At 40.9% G+C, this 19,011-nt stretch overlaps 1 protein-coding gene across 1 annotated transcript in view; it reads left to right on the top strand.

Annotated features, from left to right (window-relative positions):
* LOC133025869 (rap guanine nucleotide exchange factor 5-like) overlaps nt 1-17,730 on the top strand; it is a 44,740-nt gene extending 27,010 nt beyond the window's left edge. The window contains exons 10-26 of the mRNA XM_061092654.1: nt 1,799-1,944; nt 2,811-2,911; nt 6,082-6,160; nt 6,255-6,399; nt 8,730-8,821; nt 8,930-8,960; nt 9,082-9,160; nt 9,345-9,494; nt 10,284-10,381; nt 11,228-11,350; nt 11,818-11,996; nt 12,092-12,182; nt 12,283-12,333; nt 12,434-12,521; nt 12,664-12,728; nt 13,660-13,714; nt 14,037-17,730. Of these exons, the coding sequence (XP_060948637.1) occupies nt 1,799-1,944; nt 2,811-2,911; nt 6,082-6,160; nt 6,255-6,399; nt 8,730-8,821; nt 8,930-8,960; nt 9,082-9,160; nt 9,345-9,494; nt 10,284-10,381; nt 11,228-11,350; nt 11,818-11,996; nt 12,092-12,182; nt 12,283-12,333; nt 12,434-12,521; nt 12,664-12,728; nt 13,660-13,714; nt 14,037-14,155 (1,692 nt within the window). The 3' untranslated portion in view covers nt 14,156-17,730. The remainder of the gene's footprint in view (nt 1-1,798; nt 1,945-2,810; nt 2,912-6,081; nt 6,161-6,254; nt 6,400-8,729; nt 8,822-8,929; nt 8,961-9,081; nt 9,161-9,344; nt 9,495-10,283; nt 10,382-11,227; nt 11,351-11,817; nt 11,997-12,091; nt 12,183-12,282; nt 12,334-12,433; nt 12,522-12,663; nt 12,729-13,659; nt 13,715-14,036) is intronic.
* Nucleotides 17,731-19,011: the final 1,281 nt, after the last annotated feature.

The raw sequence follows: 19,011 nt of genomic DNA, 5'->3' as shown, positions 1-19,011 counted from the left end.
ATCAAACATCCTGGTTTGTATTTGAACCCTGAATGATGTGGTTTAATGGCATGTCCCCTTCAGACCACCCCTCCACCAAACTTCTTATCTTGACATGACAACACATCTGGGATCACTGGGTGTGGTGCGGGTGCCAGCCCAAAACGTATTTAATGGCCTGCGGTGTCAGAACTCTTGACGTCAGCTGTCACTGCCTTGTTTATCAGCTGTGCACATCTTTGTGTTGGTGTAATCTTAGAGAGCATTTAATGTCAGCATGTTACATAATGAACATCAAAGATTGTCCTCAGGTGGGTAGTGTTTGTATATGGTTGTACCTAAATGCTTAACCCTATCCTAATTCTAACACTAACCCAAAAATCAACTCTTAACCCTTAAAGAACCCATTTGTGAGGACCAGCCAAAATGTCTTCGCAGTGATGGTATTGAACCAAAATTGGCCCTCATAACTATAGAAAGCAACACACAAGTCCATCTGAGAGAAAGGATCTGGTGACAGCTGAACATCTGTATCATACTCCAATAGAATGAGTGACACACACACACACACACTCGGTGCACTTAGGGCATATTGGTGTATATGACCCAAGTCTGATCCTACCTCTTGTCTCTCAGGTTCAAACGCCTCCTTTCATCAGTCCATCACAAAGACAGAGAGACAGTGTGTTAGTGTGTCTACAGCCTATTGACTTGTTTTTGTGAGTTATAAAGATATCTCTGACTGCATTACTGGTGCTCTGTGTCCAGGGACCACAATGTCTCCAGAAGAAATTCAGATTCCAGATGTTCAGATCAGTTATTGATTAGTAGACCGTTGGCTGTTTGTATGAACCTTTGCACCCTTTTCAAGAGTTTCAAGCCTCACCACTGCGATATTATGTAACTGTGGCATCAAAATATTGCTATATCGAAAATACAACTGTATGGAGTGGTTCTACATGATGTGTCTGGGTATAATAAGGACATATGGTGTGATAGAAAGAAAGCTCTCTGTGTAAGTGATTGCTGCTCAATCAGTCCGGCTGCGACCGAGACTGCAGCGAGCAGCTGGAGGAGAGACTTTGCCTCTTTATCTCTCCCCCTGCTCTCCTCCTCCGTCTTTGATCTCCTTCTCTCTTGTCATCTTTCCATCCTTTCCTCGGGCTGTTTCTTATTGTTCTCCTCTGTCCATCTGGAGCTCTGTTCACGGTATTCTGTCACTGCCTGTGTGTGTGTGGGTGTGTTGGTGTGTGCCAGAGTCACAGATCAAGTTACTGTTAATTTTTGGAGCAAGAGATCATTTTCAAGTGTCACTATTCTTATATACCATCATACAATACTTTCTTTCAAAAGCAGGAAATGCTATACTTTCCTCTCTTTGTACATGCATGAATCTATGTGAGGGTGTGTGCTGCATTTACCTGCAGTATGTCTGGGAGAAACAATTAAATCTTAAGTGAAAAGATCTGGACACTTGAGCCCAAACTACTGGATACTGGATATGTGAGATTGATAAAGCTATCATAAATTGAATTTTGTTTTATGGAATGATGATATATTAGCTCAAATTGTTTTTCGTAAATAACCACATTCCATTAAAAAAAATGTCCATTACAGAGTGTCATGAACGAGATGACGGTTTCCATTTGTAAAATAAACTTTTCAGTGCCCTCTAGTGGTCAAAAATATGATAACAGTTTGTAAATAACCCCAAACTTTCTGTGCAGTAATTTCTTACTTATAGACGCCTATGATATTGGCCCGGTTAAGCTAGCCTTGCTGTTTTCTGATTTAGTTTCCTTTCTTTTTTTTGTCTCAGGAAGCACTGGGACGAGTGTGTCTGAAGGAGCGAGGTCGGGACGTGTTGGTGTTGCGAAGAGTGACATCTACAGTGACGTCTCCATCGGACCGGCCCTCACCCACACTCTCAGGGGGCGGTTCCAGGGAGGAGGATTGCGACAAGAGGTCAGTTCCTCCTACTATATAATGAGAGCTTCCAAACCAACTGTAGTAACAAAGACATAATCATAGTGCTACTTCCTCTCTCTTTTCTTTTTTTTCTTTACTTCGGAAGCTCAGGCTGCAACCACGCACTACACAGACATGCAAACTATCAGTTGTGCTGTGTCTGTGTGTGTGTGTGTGTGTGTGATTAAGATAATGTATTCTTTCGCTTCTGCCTCAGAGTGTGAAAAGAATGGCTTATTTGTTTTCAGTTGAAAGACAAACAGAGATGACACCAAGACTGGTTTACTTCCTTCAACAAATCCGTGTATGTGTTTAGAGTTTAGGCTGACGTGCGTGTGTAAGGACATTTCGTGTTTTGTTTTTTTGTGTATTTAAGTCAGAATGTGCCAAGACCTCAGGCACAATGCAGGGAGTGTCGGTGACAGGCAGGTTAAGTGTGTGTGTGTGTGTGGCTCAGCATCATTGGTAGCAATCAGTTCCCTCAGTGCACTACTGTCGGAGCTCATAGCTCAAACAGTGAGAGCGGTTACCCCGAGAGAGAGAACCCACCCTGGATATGCAAGGCTTAAATGAGGGCTCATCCTTTGGAATGGTTCCGATATGAAGATGACCACTGAGCTGGCTGCACTCGCAGAAGCAGAGGAGGACATAGATGATGAAGAGGATGAGGACGATCATGATAATGGGGATGAAAATGCTAGCGTTTCCGAAATCTGCACATTTGATGTTCCCCATTTCCGCTTCATTGATGAAGACGATGTGGGAGAGAACAAGGAGGAAGACAGGGAGGGAGAATGGAGGGATGGAAGTGGTCGCACTTGGTTTTCAGGCTCTGGTGACGAAAGCTTTGGCGACTCTTACAGGTATGTGGTGGTTTCGGGAACACCACTCAAAATCTTGGAGCATCTACTAAGTGACCTGCGGTTGGATGACCAAAGAGGGGTGTCAGAGAGCAGAGAGAGCGGTAAGTTTGGAAACACCAACATAAACATGTTTCACAGACAGGCAGCTATGCACACAATGTGAACGCATGACCGTAAAAAGAAGGAGTGATGAGAATTTACATAAAATGAAAGGCAGTCTATCAGCTTGTTATATAAAAGCAGCTGTGCGCTGTTGGACCGAAGGTATTCTCAAAACTAAGCACCACACCTTCCCCTCATTCCAGGGAATTATTTTCAAGTTGAAACCTAGCCCAGCGTTTACCTTTCTCAGTCTTGTTTGTTTGTGTGTGTGTGCATGTGTGTGTGTGTATGTATGTGTGTGTCTGTCTGTGTGGCTGCATGAGTCAGTCAGCCCTCACACCACTTCCAGGTGCATGCGTGCAACCACTCCTGTATGTCATTGTCAGTAAATATGAGGAACATGCAAGAGGTTAAATACTTTAATGAGTTTGTCAAACTATTCCCTTAGGGGACGGAAGCCATTTCTGCTGCACACCATTTCGGTAGGCTGTGTGAAATGTTGAAAATGAAACTATACAATTTTGATAAGGATAAATAATCTGACATATTTGTATATCTTGCCCATGTTCAAATCCCATAGTTATTCAGTCTGTCATCAGCAGAGAGAAGCAGGAGATGCCCCATTTCCAGGTTAAGACACCAACTACAGCTTTTTACCACTTATCCAATAATACACTGATGTGCTTTTTGACTTAAAATATAGCTATGGAAGACAATCAATTCTCTACGGGTCAAAAGAATTCAGGGTGTCAGTTGGTATTTTCTTACACACTGCTATTGCCTGTTGGCACCGAGTTAAGATAAGGCGTCTTTTTGTATCAACTCCTCAGCACCACCAGTTCCCAGCATCCCACAGGGAGCCATCTCCCTGAATTGCAGGAAGCAGAGAAAGGGGGAGGGATGGATGTAGGAGAGAGAGAAAGAGAGAGAGAGAGGGAGAACTGAGATGGTCTTTGTGGAGGACAGAACGCCTGATAATTCTTCACTGAAGAGAAAAAATACACTTTTCTAAAGTTTAGGTTTATTATTGTTTTGGAGGGAGATAATGAGGCAAAGATGCCGCTTAAGACTGTATGTACATGATTGACTGCATTTGTGTCTTCATTTTTTGATCTGTGTGCACTGAATAAGCAAGAGGGGGTCTATGTGTGTCTGTGTGTATGTGTAGGCCCTCTGGGGGGGTATTGAGCATCAGTTTGCCGTTTTAGTGGGCTTAGCTGTGCAGCATGTTGAACAGGCACGAACACGCTTTCACAGAGAGAGAGCGATTACCGCAACCACCCCACGCCATGTACACAAAAAACACATAGACACGCACAACTAACAAAAAAAACCACAGCAGCAGATTACTGCGATTAGTTCAACACACACACAAACACACACATAGACACATTTTCTCCCCTTTTCCCTTTCTCTCTCACAAAAGATAAACTCCCCAAGGTCAGAACTGAATGAGTAATTCATCAGGGTGCTGTGTGTGCGTGGGTGTGTGGGTGTATATGAGAGAGTGTTGCTGTGTTTATGAGGATGTGTTTGACTTTGTGTGTGCCAGCGGGCAAATGTAGAGGGCATATGTTGAGGATGAAAATTGATATTTATCATCACAGGGAGCTGAGAGAGGATTAAAGCAGGAGAGTACTAGTGGGTGGGTGGGGGGGGGTGTATCCACTGCGAAGAAGATGAAAAACAGGGTTGTAGTGAAAGACGGGGAGGGGGTGAAATAGTGACAGAGGGAATTGGAAAGCAGGGAAAGGACTAGTCAAGAAAGGGCTCTGTAGCCACAGACTAGAGGGGGGGCGGGGTTAGTCCCTAGTGTTTTGCTAGAAGTGATGAGTTCAGTCAGACCTGCCTGGAAATATTTCTTGAGAAAAGTTGTATTTTTATATCTAAAAAGAAGAGACTCATTCAAATATTAATGCCACGGCCTCTACTCAGTCTTCTATAATTGATTTCTTTGCTCTCTGTCTGACAGAGCCATATTTGGGTCACACATTTTGCCAGGGAAAGAGTTTGAAACTACACACACACGAGCACACGCATCACAGCTCCTCACACCACCAACAATGGCTCATTACCCATCTGCCACGAGGGCAGTTTATATTCGGTTCTTACCCATTGAACACCTGCTGAGTCACACATGCTCACACACAGAGCATCCCACTTGGTCATTAACTTTCTCTAATGTGAATTTATTATTTGGAACATGAGCCTCAATTTTTTAGGGATGAAAATGTTTGTTTTTGTTTTTCATAGTTTCTGAAAAAACCCTAAAACATAAAACAAGAAATAACCAATCAACTTAATATCTGGGGAATATATGTCAGTAACATTTAACATCTTAATACTTTATCAAGACTATGAGGGGATATTTGGATTTGACAGTAAGCAAACCTTTAAATTCTACGACCCCAAACTAAGACTCCGACGACTCTAAATATTATATAATATCTTGCTTTTGTTCTGGTGAACCTGTCGTCAAACAGCTGCCTGTTAATACCTCCAACACACACAATGCAACGTCTGCATTCAGCTCACCAGCTAGAAGGGCTGCACAGTTACTTGCGTGAATATCTGATCTCATTTGTAATTGACCCAGATTCTGCTGCATTTAAATTATGGAACTCAGGTGTTTCAGGCACTCCAACTTCCTCCTGAATCCAGAGGAAACGCCCTCTGATTACGGGAGAGAATTGTGAAATCAATTCTGAGCAAGAAAATCAGTTTTTTTCCCAAATCAAACAGCACTTTTAGCTAGACTCTAACTCTGTCTGCGGTCCGGGGCTGGGCATGTCCTGTAGAACGAGTTGTTGGTCTTTTTCAGGGAAACCTGCTGCTTAATACCGCCAAAAGACTTATGCTACAAATGTGTCGAGAGTCATTCCAATCAGTAAAGTTGTGCAGTAAAACCAAAACAGTTACCGGAAAGAGGCTAAAGTGCTGTGCTAGGAGAGACAGTCAGGTAGAGATCTACTTGGAGTTCCTCAGTATGAGGAACCTTCTTCACATTTCACACAGTCATTTTACCTATCATGTATAAAACTGATTGTTCCAGCTACAAAGCTACAGCTACTTATATCTACAAAGAAGAAGGAAAATTCCTCTTGGACCACTGTGTGCTTTATGTGTTGAGGCTCATGAGGTGACTGATGGTTTGTTTCATGTGTTACAGAATTGTTGCTGGATGACTTCCTGTTGACCTACCTGGTGTTCATGTCCACCAGTGACCTCTGTCAGGCTCTTCTGGGACAATATCCTTATCGGCAAACACATGCACAAACATTCTCCTACCCACATCCGTTCAGCCTCCACACTAACGTATGTTACCTCCTTGACCGCACTTACCTATAGCAGCGCCCGCTGCAGGGGTCAGGAGGAGGGCAAGGACGCTCTCTTTAGGAAACGTAAGGTACTGCAGCTGGTGTCCCACTGGAGCAGGCTTTACAAGGACTTCCTCAAGGATGAGGAGCACGTCAGGAGCTTTATGAAGGTATGCAACCGCTTGTCTTCATCATCACGTTAGCTGTTTTTTTTCAAATTTGTGTCTTGTATTTCAAAGATTTAATGAGTTTGATCCTCTGTCACAAAGTAAAATTAGAGGTATCTTCTTTTGTTCTAAAACAGCGTTGTACTCCCGGAAGTTCTGCACCATACAGTATCTTGGCTTCCAGCTTAGTGTGTGATTCCTCCCTGATTCGCTTGTTAGTTACATTTCCACAGCATCTCAGCCTGCAGGGGAAAATTGGGGATGTTTTTACCTGCTCCCTCTGACTAAGGAACAAACTCATGAAGAGAAAAAATTCCAACATCATACACTCACCAATCACTTGTCCCTCTGTAACCTGAAGGCTCGATTGCTCGGTGCAGGGTTGCCATGGAAACGAAAGTGCGAGGGTTGGCATGGGTATAATCTCATATGGAGAGCGTAACCCAGGTGATAGTTGCCTAGTAACAGAGGAACGAGTGGGGAGTTGGGATGGGAGGCTACGGTGGGTCAATGACAATGATAATCAGGTTGGTGTGTGTCTGCGTGCGTGTGCATACGAGCGTGCATGTGTGTGCGTGTTGGGTCCAGGTATTACTCATGTTGTGGGCACATAAAGCTGTTTACAGGGAAAAGTGTCTTCCTAATGGGGAGAAAAATACAGCCTCTATAATGTAAATTATTAAATTTTAATTTGAAGACATGTTTTTAAATTAAGTTAAGCTCAGGTTCAGGTTAAATTTGGAGGTTTCCATGAAATTAATGCAAATCAATATAATGTCCTCTGAATTTATTTGTGTGCGTCTCCTGTAAGTTGTTTCTTCTTCCCTCTGAGCCTTCATGCTATATACTAATGCTCCGCCATAGACACACTAGCTTGCACAGACACTACAGAATGTGTCTTGACACCCATTTGAATACAAGGTACAGAATCTGTCTGTTTTTGAATGTGGTCTACCTACGCAGCATAATTTTCGCCTGATGGTATTCAGTGAGCTGCATACACTGGAATGTTAATGCCACGCGGTGTTATTTTGTTGGTTCGGAAGATGTTCCTAACCTCAGCGGTACATCATACCACACAGTGGCGACACAGAATGCATTAATTGGTCATAAAACCTCATCTGATTTTCAGACCAACACAATCTGGTTCAACTCATAAACATGCAAATGCAATCGTTCATATCTTTATTGAAAACAGCCGTTAAACATGCAAAGCACTGGTGAACCCTGGGCTTTAATAGCTGCTGGAAATCCTTCAGCAGCAATAACCTTAAACAAACTCGTCCAGTAGCTGTGGATCAGACCTGCACAATGTTCAAGAGGAATTCTTCTTATTGATCTGCCTCAGCTCAAACATATTCAAGATGTCTGGAGTGAACGGTTGTCTGGAGGTCAGTCCACAGCAGCTCTGACTGGGCTGGGGGCTGTAGTCTGATGGGGGATGGGGGGGGCATAAAGGCTAAGTGGCCACCAAAGTAATTCAGCCCCACTTATTGGTAGTTTTTCCTGAAGGTGGACTGGAGAATATTTAAACTCTTTGATAATATACTTCAAAACCCTGCTTCATACAACTCAACGGTTATTCAACGTATAGCTTTAATAAGCTTTTGTTGATTAGCCAAAGAGTTCACACATTTTTTTCCCACCCCTCTCTGTCAATGTTTTTATACAATATGGACATGAACAATTCAATGATTTGATGGGTTATTTTCATATAAATGGCCTCTATGACCTCTTTGACATTGTTATTCATAAATAAAGTATCCTTTGCAGTGTTTGAATTTGAACTTTTGGCTCATCAATACCACTGGAAGTGTCTTGTTTGCGTCCCTTATCGATGAACAATTAGAAATACGCCAAAAGTTTGTTAAGTAGCCCAAACAATGTTTTGACATAATAAGGCCCTACAGTGGTTTGTATAGATGTCCTATTTGCTTTGGTTTTGAGATGTCTGAAGATGTCATCTTCCACTGCACATCTTGTAAAGGCTGTACATGCTGCCTCTTATCATACTTCTGATATCTTAATACGTTTGTTCTACTCCTTCGAATGTGTGTAGTTTTCTGTTAACAGCCGCAAGTCATAAGTGTTTGATATGGAGCCAGTGCAGTGTGATGGTTGGCATGTCTGTATGTGGTGAAAAGTTGAGCCAAAGTCTGAGAACAGCTAGAAAACAAAGTCTGACGCATTCAAATGATATTTCTGTGGTCAGGTGCCACCCACTCTCATACACCAGACAAATATTTTATAGTTAACAAGTGTTAACAAGTGTTAACATGAGATTGTGGGTGTAATGTTATGAATCATGGATTTATTTTCTCTCCTTCTTTCAGACTCTGTACAGGTGTGTTTTAGAAGACCTGTATGAGTTCCCTACACTGGAGAAAGATCTGAAGGAGTTCCAGAAGCTCCTGCGTCGGAGACAGTAAGTGAATATATATATATACATATATCTACACAAGGATTTTTGTTCTCTATTTCCCCTCCCATGCCTATCCTCACCGGTCCTTACTGTATGACCTGCTTCTTGTAGCACTGTGGATGACTGTCCTCCCAACCAAAAGGTAAGGCCTTTGATTAGCATAAAACATAAATTAGCGCTGTGTAGGCACTGATACAGCTGCTGTCAGCGAATCAAAATATTTTGTGACATATAAACTCATTCTGCTGTTCTCTCCCTGTCAGAGTAAACAAATGTATCAGCAGCTGAGTTTGAAGGAAAACAGTTTGCACCTCAGAAGTCCACAGACAGACACCAGAGAGGGTGAGTACACACACCGTACACAACACAATCTCCAGGACAATACACAAACGTGCAGGAACGCCTGCGGGTTGTCATTTCCATGTGCACATGCACATTGCCTCAGCAGAGGGAGTTCGGTTTGTCTGCTTGTCTACATGACAAACATCAGCTCAAGCTTCTCTCTGTAAATGCTTGTGTCCTTCAGTCATTTGTTGCGTGTACGTGAGCGCTGACTCCTACCTGAGTGTCCACATCCACCCGTCACTGGAGTCCCGTGAGCTGCTGAGGATCATTGGTCAGAAGATGGACAGAGCAGAAGAAGAGATGGTGCTCGCAGTGGTTTCACACACCGGAGGTACACATTTACATACCGACACAAACGCATGAAAGTAATGCACGCACAACACAGTGAACACAAATATTAAATTCCCTTTCAAATTAAATTTGTATCTACATCTGTTCCTTCCCTTGTTTGTCCGAAGTAGTCCCTCATTGAGACCACCTTCATGTACCAAATATGTTCTTTTTAAAGGATTATAAACTCATCATTGCAATTACATTGAAGTCAATATTGTCACACTATTTTTAATACTATTGAAAATTTGGTGTTTGGTCAATTTGGTAAAGTTTGCATCACTTTTGGCTACTTCAGTATCACTATTAACGACTTATCCATGCTTTTAACAATAACAACACGTTATCAATGACTTTAGGCTAACATTTTTGCTGTTAACCATTTGTTACTTAGTGAACTTTTAAGACTTCTCTGCTTCTCTACCTAAATAAACTGTGTTCAGCCTTTACTGCTGAATCAATATACAGATACATGTACTCGTGTATGTGTCATAATGGCAAAGTGGGGTCCAGGAGACACCAACTGTAGAAGGAACTACCTGGTTTTGAGTTCAGCGGCAGATGTTTGTCAGTCTGTGTACAAACAGATGTTGTAGCTTTGTAATAATATACTTATAGTGAGTACTATATAATAAGAACTCATGTAGTGATGAATATTGAGCACTCATGGGTCAAACATAATTTTCTTAAAAAATCGAATCATAACTTTCTACACTCTTGGCTCTAAATTACCATCCTCATTTCCTCTCTGCTTCTTCCCTTCTCTTCCCTTAAACGATGGTTTCTGCAGAGCGGAGGGTGTTACAGCCCAGTGACTGTGTGTATTCAGAGTCTCTGACCCCACAGGGAAAGCTTGTGGCCTGTCGCAGGGATCTCACTGAGATCTTGGTATGTAACTGCACTGCTCTATCATTCCATATCATTCGATCTTTCCATGTGATTGATATACGTTGACAGAAGTCTATAAAAGTGCAGCTGGCAGGTTTAAAGCAAACCACAACCTCTCAAAGATATGATTATTTGGTAATTTGCTGACTCTGATACTGTTGGTTAACCATTGTATTGTCTTCCGGCGAAATCGAGCATTAAAATTAATATTCTACATCCCCAGCTGATACATTTCCACAGTGTAATGAGTCATGCATTATAAACGAGCTGGAGAGATTCAGGTCAGGTGATGGTTATTAACTCTGACTCGATAGGAAAGAAAAGGTGCGAGCCACAATTATTTTGACGCCCAACTGTGTGTGACAGCAGAAATGGAAAGTGCTGTATCAGGTTAAGAGTTGTTCTGTATTTTTCTTTTAGACAGGAGCCTCAGCTGTGAATCCTAAAATTATTTGGCACTATTTGGCATTTTACAAAGTTTTCTTGTTGGAAATGTACATTGAGTAAACAATAGATTCTCTACAATAAACCAATTTAATTATTTAATTTAGCATATATCTGCTGAATTAATATAAACTTTCAGCCACACAAAAGCAGAAATGTAGTATATATAGGGATGTAACAACCAGTGCTCCCATCTCAGCCTGTGTGTTGGCAAAAGGCACTTGCACATATTCTTTTATTAATGACGATTTGTGTCTGAATCTCCCTCCAGCCTGATTGGTGTTTATCATGAAGCTGCAATACTTTTGTTTTTGTTTATCATCTAGAAATAGTCCTCTTTCCTTAGATACAGTTACTGTATCTGCGTTAACCTCACTTTTCCTTGTGTGCTTGTATGCGCAGCCTCCTCTAACAGACAGTGGTGAGCTCAGCAGGAGGCCCGTACGACTCTTAGGCATCAACACCTGGGACGTGGCGGCTGCTCTAGCACACCTGGACTGGAGCCTCTTCAAATCCATTCACGAGGTCTGAACTCATTTAACCAAATATAAGAGCACAAATATATAGAACATGGATTGAAAAAGAAAACATTGTCTATTTCTTCTGCATTATTTCTTCTGTAAACTAAAAGTTTTCATTTCTTGGACACGGGCATCAAAGACTCAGAGCTGAGTGGCTGCCAGGAAGAGCTGAATGTTAGTTGTCATCAGTGTGAAGCACAGTAAAGACATGTTCGGTGTTAGCGAATCTTTAGACACCTTTTAGTGTTTTACTCTTGATCTGAAATGTGAGCTTTTACTGCTTTCTGTTTTCTGTTTTTATATAATTTAAAATAACATTTGTATTTTTTTTTTAATATTTTGGTCAAAACAAGTTGATTAACATGTCACATAGGCTTCTGGAAAATTACTAAAGGAAGGGATTTTCGTGCATTCGTCTGAAAAGCTTGACGTCTTTCACTCACACTCCTTATTCCTGCTTCCCACCTGCAGCAGGAGCTGGTGTACTACACCCTCAGCCGTGCTCCCGGATCCGGCCACACGACAGCGCTCTCACTCCTCCTCCAGCGCTGCAACGAGGTCCAGCAGTGGGTCATGTCCGAGGTGCTCATGTGTGTCTCACTCAATAAGAGAGTGCAGCTGCTGAAGAAGTTCATCAAGATCGCTGCTCAGTAAGAACTCAAACTAAAATGAACTTGTATTTATTGGAAAAATCAAGAGTTCTCTGCACTTTGATATATTTTGTCACATTTTTGTTTGCTTGTAGTTGCAAAGCCCAAAGAAATTTGAACTCTGCATTTGCCATCATCATGGGTCTCAACACCGCAGCTGTCAGCAGACTCAACCAAACCTGGGAGGTAAGTGTGTGTCTGTGTGTGTGTTGTTTTGTTTAGTGTATTCATTCATACACATACTTTTTGTTTTAAATCTAATTCTGACCATGCATCTTCCTTTCAGAAATGTCCGGGGAAGTTCAAGAAGCTTTTCTCAGAGTTGGAGCTCATCACGGTGAGACTTAATAAGATAAATGCAGTGTGAGAGATGTTCTTCTTTTGATTTGATAATCAAATATTTCTACTCTCTTCTCTCTCTGCCTGTCTTTCTCCAGGATCCGTCTCTGAACCACAAAGCCTACAGGGAATCCTTCAAGAGGATGAAACCTCCCAAGATCCCTTTTATGCCTCTTCTCCTGAAAGGTATCATCACACACACACACACACACACACACACACACACACACACACACACACACACACACACACACACACACACACACACACACACAAGCACACACGCACTGATGAGTGAAACTTTAATATGACTGTCCACTGCTCTTAGATATCACCTTTATCCACGAGGGAAATAAGACGTTCCATGACAACCTGGTCAACTTTGAGAAGCTGGTGAGTTGAGTCTTTCCGAGTTTTTCTTTCAACTCTCAATCCTTTTTCAGGAATCTTAGCTCTATAAATGCTCAAGTGAATTTTTAGAGAACAAGATGAGATGCATTAACAGCTGACTGATTGATTGATCAACCCCATCAATGATAAAACTGATATAAATGTAGTCATTTATTCGGTACTTTTTGCCTCTCATTCACAATTACATACTAATGGCAGTGAGCTACGATGCACCGTAGTGGCTTCATCATCAGGAGTTTCAGTTTGTTGCCAAAGGAACCAGCGACATGTGGACAGGAGGAGCTGGAGATGGAACTGAGTACCCCTGTTAATCAGAATAGCACTTACCAAAAAAACTAAATTGCACTTGTTGGCAGAGGCATACAACGACAGGGCGGTATTTCTGTTTTGTTTTTTGCCTTTTTTTTCTAACTACAACTTGGAAATAGGCGTGTTTTTTTCCTTTGTTAAAACCACTCTGATTTTAATTCCAACCTGTTTCAGGAGGGTTGCTTGAGCGCATCACTGCCAAGTTAATCTTCAGCAATAGAATCACTCCAGAGTGGTGCCAGGGGAAAAGCACTGAAACAGGATTACTGGCCGGCTAATGAGTTCTGGTCACTACAAAAGCATAATTAACATTATTAAAAAGGGGTGCATTTATCATGAGAGTAGAAAAGTGCTGCAGGAGGCAGAGAGTAGTAATGGAGAGGAGAGTGCTACTGAAATTAAGGAGTTAGTGTAAGAGACCAGGCTCTATTTTACATAAAGTTTCTGTTTTCTTTTCAACATATTAATTGACAACTGACAAAAAATGAAATGATCTGCCTTATTTTGAATAAAAATATAATTTTAGCTGGTATTCATGTTGTTCAATGTGAAATATTAGATATTTTTTCTCTGCATTGATGCGCCATGTCTCCTACACCAACAGCATATGATCGCCGACACCGTGAGGATGATTCGCCACTGCCAGAGCGACCAACCAGGTGAGTCCTCTTGTTTCTGGGTGAATTTAATTGGTGTAAATGATCCAAACATCACAAATGATGAGACAGTTGTTTTTTTACCAGGGGCTCTGATAGTTTCACTGTCTCTGATGAAGTGTTGTATGAATTGAATATTAGTGTTTGCATCAATTCATCGTGAGGAATCTGCCACCATCTGCAGTTGAGTTGGTGTACTGCACCAATCCGTTGCACCTTTTCTCTTTCTGTTACAGTTCCTAAGCAACCATTTCCAGTGTGTTATTGACTAAGGCGGAAAACTCTTCTGCATGACTGACTCGCGTGTTTTGTGTCTGTCTCCTAGGCAACGAGGTAATCGGGGTGAACAGTGCGGAGGTGAGGGCGAGCGTCAACTACCTGCACATCATCGACAATCAGCAGACTCTTTTCGAGCTGTCGCACAAACTGGAGCCACGTGCTTAAACACACAACCTCACTGGACACAGCGGAATGGAGATCCTAGCTTCTGTGACACGGAGGACACTTCACAACACAATGTCGCATACTCGCACGCACACACACTGCTGCCAAGTGGTGAAACCCACAAAGACACAGAGCTGCACTCGGCTTCAAACACTGGACATGTGCTTTTGAAGGATTCACACGCTTTGTGAAATGTCTCTGAGAAGAGAATCTGTGCAGCAGCGCAGAGATTTGCCAAACTGAGAGAGACGGTAAAGGACGCTGTAATTAGTTTGTAAATTATCTATTGGACTGAATATGCCCTTGGTTTAGTTCTTGTGATGAGCTTTTGGTTATTTATGAGCCTGTCCAGCAGGTGGAACGTTTCCTTTAATTCTGTCAAAGTCTCGTCAGTTTCCTCTGGAGGTCAAATAGGACGCGAGAGCCTCGTCATCATTTCAGTCACAAACGCTCTGTGTTTATAACCTGACGGTGTCCTATCATTTAATCTGCATACCACGTATCTGTCTCGTGATGCATGTATACGCAGGATACATTCTGTAGTTATGCAGGTGTAGGTTTGGTTATGTTCTGTAGCATATTATTCAGCACCTTTTTTTTTACCATTTTCTCACTAAAGTTCTGTATTTTGACTAAAAACTTGCAGCTTCAGTGACAAAAGGTGCAACATTAATGGCGTGTCAGTCCTGGCCCGTGAATGGAGCGTTGTGAGAGGTTTCCACTGACTGACCCGTGAGGTTTGAAACCCCGTATAGTTGAATCGTTGGCTGACTTTTAACACTCCTCGTGATCTCTTCTCTGTGATGTGTTTTTTTCTGTGAATAGATTATTTTACATTGTATATAATATGGACCCATACATTTTTCAGTGCCAAATGTCACGTTGAGTCCTGTAGCACAGATGTTGAAATCTTGTTTTGTTTTTCATTTTTTTTAATCACAGATTTGTTTAGTTTTGAGTGAGCTCTGAAATGACGTCTGGTCCTTGATCATGTGAAGCAGCTCTGACTCCTTGTAGAGATGCTTTCTGACATTATGATGACTGATTTCAAGTTGTATAAAATGTTATTCCTCACATCATGGGTTGCTATGGAAATACAGCCCCAGTAGTTAAAGTCAAAGCACTGCATCACAGTTAAGAAATAGCTTTATTCTACAAAATCATGTTCATGAGCAGATTCTAACCTGTTACTATTTGTTCTTACTGACTGAAAAGATCACTTCATTCAGAAGGGATCATGTGTAAACTGTCTGAAAAGTAACACAGGTTGTTGAAATTGTACATGAAGCACAAGGGCACATACTTTCTCCTTTTATAGTAAGAATGTCTGGTGGGAGTTTTACCGATTTGGTTCATCCACTGATTTTTCAAAACTTCTAAAATTCTTATAATTAAATAAATATTGGGAAAATTCTCCTTTCTGAATCAAGTAAGTTCTCATATTCTGGATGTGTATTCCTGTTGACACATCCACTACTCACGAAAAGTTTCTATTTGTCGTTTGAATCCCAGAGGAACCAGTGATTCTTGTAAATATAATTATAACCCTGCCTCACTGTCGTCATCAGAACCAAAATGCAGCAGGAGATGAGGGGAATTATTAAGATATGATATATGATACATACAAAGCCAGACACTCTCCAGACCCATGAGCAGACCTCACTTGTGTTTGCATCATTTTGCCCTGCGTATGTTCATGCCGTCACTTCAGTGGTGCTTTTCTGCTCAGTAGGAGGAACCATCCGAGGTTGAGATTCCTAAGTGTCACGTGCGTGGTGATGCATGTCTTGCATTGTTTAGATAGCTATGAAGCATGGGGGTAAAGTGCAATACAGTAGAAATGTTTGTTGCCACAAGTGTTCATCATCACCATAATTTCAAAACGAAGCCTTGTTCAGAACACAGAGCTGCTCTCTCCTGCAGACCATGATTATTCAGCTGGGTAAATGAAAATCTGAATTTGAAAAAAGATTCTTTGGTTCAGTTGGTCCAGATTTTTATATGGATTGGCATCAAATTGCACACAATACCCCTAAACATGTCCAATTTTTTTAAATTCAAGAACCATTAATTCTTCTCTGTGAAATCAATGAAAATGTTGAAAAACGCCCTTAATCAAAATGTTAAAGAATGTAAAAAAGATCCTGGATCTGCCCCCAGACCCAGAACCCAAACTGAATGGGCTCTACTGTGACTTTTGCTTTTGTCATGCTATGTAACCAAGTACATATATTTAAAATCTAAAATACTACACACATTATCCTCCAGGAAGTGTTGCCTGATATTACACATGTGAGCCTTGAGATAATTTCCTTCTAGTTATTGACGTCCACAAATGCTACATTAACAATTTATGAAAATTTTAATATTCAAATGATAATATTCAATTTGAAATTATATTCAAATAGATGATTGTAATCTATTTCTATTTATATACAAACAAGCCAGTAGCCAGTCAGATTTACCTTTATCTCAGCGTACGTTCAAATTCGTCCTGTATCATTGATTACGAGGCCAAAACACTTGATGCAAACTTGCACAGCTGAAGTGGGACATCCCTAACATCCGCTGGTGGCTGCAAACACCTGCTAACATCGACTGGTAGTTGGTAACTTATATTGTGCTGAAGACCTTCAAACGTACAATGGATATTCACCATCTTGTCCTATATTCTAAAAAACGACTGTTCACACCAGACCAAATGCAGCAGTAGCAGCAAAACTCCAGCGGGTTCTTACTTCGGCAACAATTTAGTTGTATTTAGCTTTTTAATTGTGAGAGACGCTTGTTATTTCTTTTTAAAGTCAAATTTCAAAGATGCTTTTTGTGAAACTAATTCAGTGATTTGTGATTTGGCTGCAAGAGCTGATGATTCAGAGCTTTGGTTTCTTCGTATTCAGCGTCATAGAGAGGCCCTGTGGTCGTCATATTTACTATTAACCATCACACACACTGCACAGGCACAACTCTGCTCCACCTCGTCCACGGACCAGAAAAATTGTGCTGAATTAGTTATTTATTATGATATATTGTTTATTTATGTATTTTAAAGTTGACAATATTTCGGTTTATGTGCCTGAGGTTTAACACGTGCAAACACATCAGATCAAAAAGGTGTGTGTGGGTTTGAAGCTGCACTGCTGGAATGTAAAAGTATGTGTTCTGTTTTGTGGCCACTTGAGGGCAACAGAGGAGCAAGTTGGTGTGATGACGTTCGATAAACCACAGGAGGTTGTATTCAGTATTTTGTCATTGTCATAACTGTGTAGAGATTTTTTATAACAATGTTTAAATTCTGTTTGCATGTTAAAAGAAAAACACAAAGTTCACAATGCAAGACAGGACACATTGAAGGCTTTGTACTATTGTTATAATGTCTGTGTAAATATACGCCTACAGTTATGTTATTACTTATCTGTTGTAAATGGAAACAAAAAGAGTCAACAATGAAGCAATACGTCTCCCCCTCGTGACCCCTCAGCCTTCAGATAGCTGGAGCTACACGTCTTTTCTAAAGCTTCGTTTTACTATGTGAACGTTTTATTGAAAATTAATAAACTATAGGTTTTATGTGACATCCAGGTGAGCGGGTGGTTTATTTCACCTGCCTTCACTCACAATGTGGTTGTATATTACTGAAATGTCCAATGATATCAAACACCCTCTCTGAAGTTCCCAAAAAGAACATGGCTGAGGTGGGAAGCTGTTTTAGAGGAATGTATTTGGTCCATCTTCGTTTTCTTTTTTAAACACTTACACTATAAGAAACTCCATAGACAACACCAAAATATTCAGAACTCAGTGGATTCCTTGTGTTATTAGTCTTAATCGACAGGGAGATCATTAATGAATTAGTTTTGAAGTCCTGCTCTGTTAAATCAGAAACCAGATTTGCACAGTTCTAAGGAACATGAGTAATTAAAAGAAAGAAAATCTTCTACTCAACTCGATCCATTGAAGAGAGTGGTATCAAGCATTTTGGGCTTGTCAAATTAAAAGCAAAGTGAAAATAATAGGAGATGATGAAGTTTTTATATTAAGATGTTTGAATCATGAATCTAAACTGCTGGACAAACTAATTTTCTTACTTTTTTAGACAATTTGTACTATTTAACCGGATCTATTACGAAGCCTGCAACTGTGTCAAAGGTTGTCAAGAATTTCCAAAGGAAAAGCTCAGTACAAAGATTAAAGTAAATGATCAAATCTGTAGATCTATGGCAGCTGCTGGTGCCCAGTGATCTCAGCAGCTTCCCAGAAATGGCAAAGGGAACATTGAACTCGCTGGTATTTAAAAAGCACTGATATCAGATGGATCATTGACAGATAGTTTGTCTTTCTCATTGCTGTTTATCTGTTTGTTAGCTGGACTTCGAAAGATGTTTCTTCACCAGTGTAATTTTTCCCGGCAATACTGATGGGACCATGGATCAATCATTACGGATTACTTTAAAAGAAATAAAAAACTGTGGCACTATTATGGTGCAATAAATATGCATAAAATCTGAGAATATAGAAAAACAAAGAGCAGAGCTCTCCTGGACGTTCCAAAGCTAAACAGTTGTTAATATTTAGTGAACAATTATTTCCTCCTTTATTTTCCTTATTGTCTTTTTAGAGTGTTGGGTGATTCAGGGGCAAAAACTTCTGACACATGTTCGTTGGCAATGTCTGGTGGGAGTTTTACCGATTTGGTTCATCCACTGATTTTTCAAAACTTCTAAAATTCTTATAATTAAATAAATATTGGAGAAAATTCTCCTTTCTGAATCAAGTAAGTTCTCATATTCTGGATGTGTATTCCTGTTGACACATCCACTACTCACGAAAAGCTTCTATTTGTCATTCGAATCCCA

Source organism: Limanda limanda, chromosome 19, assembly GCF_963576545.1.
Source record: "Limanda limanda chromosome 19, fLimLim1.1, whole genome shotgun sequence".
NCBI lineage: Eukaryota > Metazoa > Chordata > Actinopteri > Pleuronectiformes > Pleuronectidae > Limanda > Limanda limanda.
The sequence above is the reverse complement of the archived record's forward strand: the minus strand, read 5'-3'. Positions and strand labels throughout refer to the sequence as shown.